The sequence below is a fragment of the Juglans regia genome, chromosome 2 (genome assembly GCF_001411555.2).
Source record: "Juglans regia cultivar Chandler chromosome 2, Walnut 2.0, whole genome shotgun sequence".
NCBI classification, from domain to species: domain Eukaryota; kingdom Viridiplantae; phylum Streptophyta; class Magnoliopsida; order Fagales; family Juglandaceae; genus Juglans; species Juglans regia.
This window is the reverse complement of record NC_049902.1, coordinates 11466690-11475599: the sequence shown is the minus strand read 5'-3', so window position 1 is coordinate 11475599 and position 8910 is coordinate 11466690. Positions and strand designations below refer to the sequence as shown.

Here is an 8910-nt window from a genome sequence, read left to right as displayed (position 1 = left end):
AAAACTCCTTGAAATTTTGTGAATTGAGAGGATGAACTTTTTGCTCGTTCAGAACAATCATCTCAGCTTTTACAACTTTTCGAGATGATGAAAAGTCGCATCTAGATAAGATTATGAGCCGGTTTGGATTGAGAGATCTCAACTCATTTCATCGCATTTTATGTCTCATCAAATGTTAATCTATCTCCCCAGTAAGATTATTAGCACCAACATTCAACAGTCATTTGAAAAACTTGCTCATCACGAGCTCCTGCTTCAGATGTTATATACAGTCATGGAGAGTGCAAGCGTTGTGTAATCGTTTTGAAAAAAAGTTAGATTTATTATTAAAAAATTAGTTTTTTCATGTGGATCTCGTATTTACTTACTTTTTTTCAAAAGAATTAAGCAGCACTTGTGCAATTCACAATTGCAAATATCATTTCCCTATACATATTATAATTGTTCCTTGCCGTCAGCTTCTTGTTTTTCCAAATTGTTTTGCCATAGATTTCCAAATTGATATGCCCTTATTCGCCTAAGAAATAATAGTTAATACCTCTGGAACTAATTGACATGCCAGGCTCGAAAACATCAAAGATACATCTTTGCAGGAAGAAAGACTATTACTTCCTCGAATAATCCGACGATGACATCAAACTGTCAGGCTCCATGTCATGTAACTCTTGGGGCTATACGTAAGGTAATCTTTCAAAAATACCCACACCCAACTCAAAGCCAAAACCTGGACAAACTAATGTTTAATTTCTAATAGAGTACTATGACATAAAAAGATTCGAAAAACAATCATTAGTAATGATGTTGTGTTACGTGCGGCCGTTATAAATAGTAAAAAAAAAAAAAACAAGAAAATACACAGATTTAACGTGATTCCGCAGTATACTTACATCCACAGGAGCGATGGCTGAATTTTCACTAACTATCTAAAGTAGAGTTACATCATATATATTTATACTAACTCTAGCCGTACAAAGGAATTAGAAAATTTCAATAATACCCCCCATGTACCGTACAATGCCTCCACACCCCCAACCTATTAATCGTACTCCCCTCACTCCACTCCCTACATTATAAACCACTTACTACAATAAATGTTAACCTCACCTTTTTTATGTACCTAATTAGAGCCTATCTTTGCCTCGATTGGTCTCATTTATAAGCCAAAACCTGGACAACTGAAGTTATATTTTCTTGGATCGATCTGGATTTTTAAGATTGTACAAAACTTTTCACACAGGATTTATCCTCGTGAATTTCACAGCAAAATCCAAGCTATAGTTTGAATAGAATGAAAACAAAAATGGAGTTCACGGGACAACATTTTCTCTTAGAAAAGTGCTATTCGTCATCCTTTAGTAATTATTCTATGATGAATAGCATTTTTCTTTCTTTCAACATCCTAAGACAACAAGAATTTCTAATATCGATGGGAACATTGAGAACTAGATTGATAGCAAGATACTCCACCTTATTGTTTCCTAATTGATCTTGCCACTGGCCTAGCCAGGACAATGCTAGCTAGGAGGACAAAACATTGTGCACTTGCCATGCAGATGCCAGCATTATGGGCTTCCCTTTCCATCCAAGGAGAAGGCAACCCTTGTCAGTAGCAAGGGTGTAGCCATCACAACCATACACTGATAACATCATTCTAGCTTGACTCATGCACGTCAATCCCATGACTTTAAACCCCGCTCGGCCTAATTGTCGTCGCCATTGATCTACTCTCTCGTGCCTCGCGATCCTATCTGAGCCTTCGAATGCAACAATGTTGCGGATTTCCTCTGCAAAGTGAAGCATCTCTATCTTCATCCTCTGTGCACTATGGCGTGGGAGGGTGGCCTCGAGGGAATCGAAAATGGCAGAATAATAATGCAGAGATTCAAGGAATCTCCCAAGAAAGAAGGGACCGTTGTGGTTTGCATCTTGCTCCACAACTGTAACTGCAGTCGGGGCTAACTTCTTGATTGCTTGAAGTATGGCTTTTAGGGACCCTCTGCTCTCTTTGACATACTCGTGCAAGTGCATGATGCAATTCACAAAAAGTGCTTCCCCTTCTCTCAAGTTAAGGTTCTCTCTGGTTAAAAGTGAGGGTGTCACTGGATCTGTTTTCATGGTGATTTCTAGTATAATGCCTACTGAGCTAGCATCCTCCATAAGGGCTTTTATGCTGGCCTCAAGCCCTAGTTGATTTTGATCACTGATTAATCCTGTGATTCTGAGCTTCGGAGGGCCCTCAGGTCTTGATGAAAGGGACCTTATCAAAGAAGGCCATTGAAGGGTAGTCTCCATCCCTAGATCAATGATGTGCAAGGAGTCCTTCCCTTGTGCTGCTTGACATATAGCTTCATTTGCAGCCATGAAACCAAAAGCAAGATAAGGAGTAGCTTGATGAAGGAGTTGAAAAGATTCTGCTTTCTCCTCCCTTGTGATCAAGGACTTACCCATAGCACCATTTGTGAATGTTCCATTTGCATTGGCATTGTGAAGATTTGATAGCCTAGACTTCAATCCTGTTGCAACGCAGTAGGAGACTCGTTGCAGTGAAGTGCCTAAAGGATTGGCAGAAGCCCAAACTTGGCTGAGTATTGACTCTGCAAGTTGGGTGTCCCTGCAGCCCACAGCCTCGGCACAAGACAACAACATGTGCACCAAGTGCAGCCCTTGGTCCACTCCATTGCTATCCTCCACACCCAGCATTATTTCATCAGGAACAACTCCTAAGTCCTCAATTGAGTCGCTCATTTCCAATTCATCTCCTATCATCATTGAAACATCACCATAAACATCATCCACCCCTGGAAATGTTTCAATCTCATAATGGAAGTGATCGAAATTTTGATGCTCATCCAGCAAGTTGTTACAATCTTTGTCGCAATGATCCATGTTAATGAAGCTATCGACAAAGTCATCTACCTCTGAAGCAGCCAAGCATGGTGTAGTAGTAGTATCAGAAGGAGAACACATTTCAAACTCATCATTCATCAGTTTCTCCTCCCACTCCAACTCCCACGCTCCTTGTTCTTGCTCAACTCTCTCAGGACAAAACCTTCGAATGGCAAGATCATGGTTGAAACTATCATCCAAGGGGAAGGAGAGCCAACCATTCATGGCTGCCATTGCTATTTGAAGAAGTTGTGGGGAAAGCAGGAACAACTGGCTTTAAGAATGAAGAGACTAAAGCGCCTTGGTCTCATGTGGTGATCAATATGGTGCATCCTTTATTTACTATGTTGAATAGGAATATTCTCCTGCAGATGAAAAAAAAAAAAAAAGATTTTCTAAGTGGAAATGTGTTACCTTTTTACTGGATAAAAGTTACCATATTCGATTGGAACCATGTCCTTGGGACATCTATGACTAAAAAACAAAGAGGTTGCCTTATTTTCCTTCTTCTCTTCTTTTGTCGGCAAAAACAAAGAGGTTGAAACTTGCAGCTTTGAAATTTACTACACTTAATAGTTGATTATCATCAAAGATGTGTTCATATATAGCTCAATCTTGGTGCATTTATACTGATAAAAATGTCATACTCAGTTTTCCATGAAACCATTGTTGACCATATTGAATTGGCAATGGTGCTCCAAAACTAATTGCATGCAGAGGGGGTAATTAATTTAGAATTGGGTAGGAGAGTTGTTGTGGGGGGGGCCACACAATTTATGAAGAAAATCTAGTTAGGGACCAGTGGTTGTAATGTTTGGTAGGGCATATTGACATTGTTAAACATAGAAAGATACCAACTAGTGTTGGACTTATATATGTGCCAGATGATGATGATGCAGCATCAATCAACAGATCTCTATATATTCCCACAGTTTTTAATTGGTTGAACCTCCCAAGATCTGATGGACCACACAGCTTCTGATGATCCTCTCCCACAAATGTCATCTACCTCTTGATCTTTTGGTTGACTATGGGACTTAATGATATTTTATAGGTGTCTAAAACCCAACCTAGGGTTTTATTAGTGGCAAATGGGTAATTTACAGTGTTTACTCTAAATTAATAACCATCATTTTGTAAGAATTTCATACCTATAAATTAATAAATATTCTTGAGTTTCTATTAAATCAAGTAAAGAGTTCTGTGATCATGTAAATCTATACATGCACAATTATTTATGTTTCAATTTTAGGGTATGTAAATCTATAAAGAGTATTGATACACACATAAAATATTTTCACAATAATATTGTAAGATAAGGGTATTTTTTTGTAAAGTAATGTTACTTTTATAAAATATTTTATAAAATTACCCCTCATTTAACATGTTGTTTTGAAATATGTTGCGTAACTGAAGTACCTACGTACGGACCCTCTGTTAAAGTAACTGATGAAGTACTGTCCATTATATTAATATTTTCTATAACGTTAACCAAGATCCATTGTTGTTTCCCTCAATGGGTATCCCTTTTATAACAACTTGACTATACAACAGCATTGAAAACCACCATTTCTATCAGCCATTTTCTTGACATCATGAGAACCTAAAGCCATGCATTGAACTGGGCAAACTTCTTGTCCATTTTCTTTTGGTTTTTGTTGGAACTATTTGATCTGTTTTAGGTGTTGGTTGTGTCCGGGACTCCCTCTCTATTGAAAAATTCTACTCATCATCTCATGATGTGACATTAGATGATTGGAGACTATTTACTATTCAAATCATCTAATGCCACATCATGAGATGATGAGAGAATGATGAGAAAATGGATAATGAGTAGCATTACTCCTCTATTACATGTTTATGTCTAGGGGTGTAACCGGTCCGGTCCGGTCTAGTTTTGGATAAAATCTAAAACCGAACCGGTATGTACCGGTTTTGTATTTTTCAAAATCGATTATGCACCGGTTACCCTCCTAAACTGGTACTTCCGGTTTTACCGGTTTCCGGTCCAGTCCTGTCCGGTTTTTTGATTTTTTTTAAATGTAAATTTCACAATTTGTCATTAAAAATTTGTTTATAAAAAAAAAAAAAAAACTTTTAGTATTAATTATAAGTATTAGTATTAGTTATAATCTTTTAGTAAAAACTTTTAGTATTAATTATAAGTAAACTATAATCTATAGATCTATATTAGACTATTAGTATTATTTATAAACTTATATATTAGTATTAACATTTAACGTAATAATTTATAAATTATAATATGAAATTATTTCATATATATGTATATATATATATGAAATTATAAATTAACATTTAATGTATAAATTTATAATTATACATTATATATAAAACTTATTTATATTAATATTTAATATATATTTAAAATATTTTGTATAAAATTTATATATAAAAATATTATTTTTTATTTTTTTTAATCAACCGGTCCAATCCGGTTCGGTCCGGTCCAAAAAATTCTAAAACCGGAACCAGACCAAAACCGGTCGGCTTTTACATTTTAAAAACTGGTTCCGGACCGGACCGGTTCAAAACCATTAAAACCGGTCCGGTTTGGACCGATTTTCCGGTTTTTCGATTTGAGTTTACACCCCTATTTATGTCAATGAAATCTCAACTTGAAATAATAATTATAATAATTTTCGTCACACAAAACTAGCCACATATATATATAAATAATTTATTCCCTTAATCGAGGGGTATATATTTGCCCTTTGTATTGGTGCTTCATGACAAAAATATTGAAAGAAAAATATGAAATGAGATGAAGGTGAGTGAAAGGAACATATTGGAAGTGGTTTTAATAAGCGTTAGAAGTTGTTGTTATGTTTACTATTCTATGTGGAAAGATTCAAGAGGACTTTTGGTGCAAAATTGCCGGCCTTAAAGACAAAAAGGCTCCCGTCGGTTACCTCAACCTGCATGTTTGTACAACTTCTTTATTGTTTTCATGTGTTTGTCTAAACTTTTTCTCCCTATGGTCGGCCAACAAGTAATGAGACGTTGTAGGTGGCCAAGACCATGCACAAAGAAAGAGAGAGAGGGAAAAAAAAAAGAAAAAAGAAAAGGAAGGAAGCTTGATCATGATGAACAAATTCCTGTTAAGTTCCTTCCACTTGACTCTAATCATCATGTCCTCATGATTTAATTAAACAGATATTAACCTTTTTGTAGTAGTTCCTTCTCATGTTCACCAAATTTATTACGTTATATATGTATTTGAAGATTAAGATCCGGTCCCTTGAAGTTCTTATCTGAGAGCTTTAAGTGAGAGAAAGATAAACATATAAATTGAACACTACAATAAGAGAAATACTCTAGTTACAAAGTGATTACACAAAAGTAATCTCACAAACTGATATGGCTTGATGCGGTTTGTCTGATTGTAAAATTACTTTTATTGCATAATAAATCTGACGAATCATATAAAACTACGTTAATTTGTGAGATTACTTTTGTGTAATTCTTTTGTGGCTGTAAAACTCATCCTACTATAATGAGGATCAAGATTCCTTCAAATTCTTATTTTGGGAACCTCGAGTAAGAGAAAGATATACACACGAAATAGGTCCTACAGCATACCCAATTTATGTATATATCTCTCTTTCACTTGAAACGCTCAGATTCAAAACCCCAACAATTAGATGAAGACATCCTCCTTCAATGATCTTGCTCCCCTATTTAAGAGCAAAACCGTCCAAGAAAGTGATGCCAAAGACTAAAACCCTTTATGGGCTTCATTTTCAAGTTACTGTCAATGAAATGTATCTAACCACTCCTTACAACCAAGTTTTCAGGCACTGCATAAAGTAAACTTCCATCGATGATATAGCTATAATGGAGCTTGGGCACTTTTCTTCCATGGATCATGTGGTCCTGAGTTCTTCATTCACATGAAAATCCTCTGCATGCACGCACCACTTTGAGAACATGAAACACAATATATGCACAGTTTTTGGGTTCTGAATTCGTGAAATAAGGGAATAATTCCCATAAGAGAGAAGTATTAATAAAGGAAAATATATTAATAAAACAGATAAATTGAAGAGACATTGAAGGGAACGATGAAGAATATACATAGATTATAAGACAAGAATTATATATATATATATATATATATATATATTAAAAATGCTTAGTTGCATATCTGATCTGGTAACGTTTCATCTCTTAAAGCGGATTTGTTTTCATCAAGATTGCACAAATAATTTTCTTTTGATATTTAAAGAATAATAACAGATTGGTATAGGATTGAAAGATTGACCTTATGGTTCCAAATAAATGAACTTACCGACAAAAATAATATCCCACAAATCCCCTAACCAAACCAATGATGGCTTAGCCTCTTAGGCCCTCAATTTCTTTTTGGGCTTTCTTTTGGACTGGGTTTGTTGATTTAAATGAAATAGTTATATATATATATATATATATATATATATATATATATATATATATACTAGCGGTTGGGCAGTGTGCGAGGCACATTTGCCCGGTTGAAAAATAACTTATTTTGTAAAATATAAATATGTTTTGGATTAAAAAAAAAAAAAACGTAATCATAAGTAAAATAAATAGTATATAGAGAATTTTTTATGAACTCAATTTCTGTACCTAACAAGTGAAAAGAGATGTAGAGAATTTTTGTGATAGTGATAGTACTTCATTATATAAATCGAAGCAATCCAACCGAAGAAAAAAAAAATGAGAAGTGGTAAAATGAAGGGTTGGATTTAAATCTTAAAAATTTTAATGTACCAGCAGAAGTCTCGTCTTTCAAAAAACAACACACGTAGACATCATATCCTTAGATATGATTTAGATCGATGTATTAATAGTAGTGACATGGTTTGTGAATAGTAATATATAAAATTATTTGGATTAAGATGTTTTATTTGATTTTAGAAAATGAGAGAAAAAAAGTTAAACTAAAAATATTATAAAAGTTAAAATATTATTGGAATATAATTTTTTAATGTAGTTTTTGTTTTAAAATTTAAAAATTTATATTTAAGAAAATTGTAATGATTAGATTAACAAATTAAATAATATTTTATATTTAAATAATATTTTAAAAAATATATAAAAGTTTCTGAAAATCTAAAAATCTATTAATCTCTTCATCGAACTCAATAATTTTGTTTGGGAAGAGATAGATTGTCAATTCCCTCCTGACCTAATGATGTTGTAAATTTTTTATTTTTTTAAAAATGTTTATGATAATTAAAAAAATACATGAAAAAAAGAAAAGAAAAATAAAAAAAATGAAATACATATTCATGACATATTTTCAGGTTACTTTTTTATTAGTTGTAGCAGTTCTCTTTAGTTAATTAAGAATATTATCATATTTAAATTATGTTAAAACTCTAATTATTTATATAGTTATACTTTTTTAAAAATATTTAACAAAATTTCATTATTTATTTAATGATGAAATATTAGTATTTTATAAATGGCTTAGTTATTTTGAAATTAGTGGTACTTGTATAAAATCCTGTATGGCGTAAGATTTTCTAATTGATAAAAAAAAGCACGTTTGCCACATCTGTCAAATTGAAGAAAAAAATAAAGTGTAATTTCAAATATTAAAATAGTCTAATGTATAAGAATAAAATTATTATTTATTTATGTTCATCATTTATTATGAAATTTAAATTATATTAAAAATTCAAATTAATTAGATAGTTTTTTTCTCTTAAAAATGTACAGTAAAATTTCATCATTTATTTAATGATAAAAAATTAGTATTTTATAAATTAAAGTTGATTTTTAGTGTATGATATAATAAACAATAATAGGATATGCGAAAAAAACATGCGAAGAAAAAAAAAACTTCTTTATTGATCATTTAAAACTCAAAAATCAATATTTTTTTGACTTTTTCTTTCTTCCTCTCTCTTATTCCCTATGCAAGATTGCGGTATTACGTCGCATATTGGCATTCACACGGATAAAAAAAAAAAAAAAAATCTTTACTGTTCATCGTTCATCATATTGTCGATGAAT

The 8910-nt window shown here is 32.9% G+C and overlaps 1 protein-coding gene across 1 annotated transcript; it reads right to left on the bottom strand.

The window, feature by feature from the left end:
* Positions 1–1314: 1314 nt before the first annotated feature.
* Positions 1315–3177, bottom strand: LOC109011259 (GRAS family protein RAD1-like). The gene has a single exon (XM_035687828.1). It carries the CDS (start codon positions 3118–3120, stop codon positions 1519–1521), a length of 1602 nt encoding a protein of 533 aa, XP_035543721.1. The 5' UTR covers positions 3121–3177; the 3' UTR covers positions 1315–1518.
* Positions 3178–8910: the final 5733 nt, after the last annotated feature.

Coding starts and splice junctions, on each gene's coding strand:
- LOC109011259 (XM_035687828.1), bottom strand. CDS start 3,120: ATGGCAGCCATGAATGGTTGGCTCTCCTTCCCCTTGGATGATAGTTTC.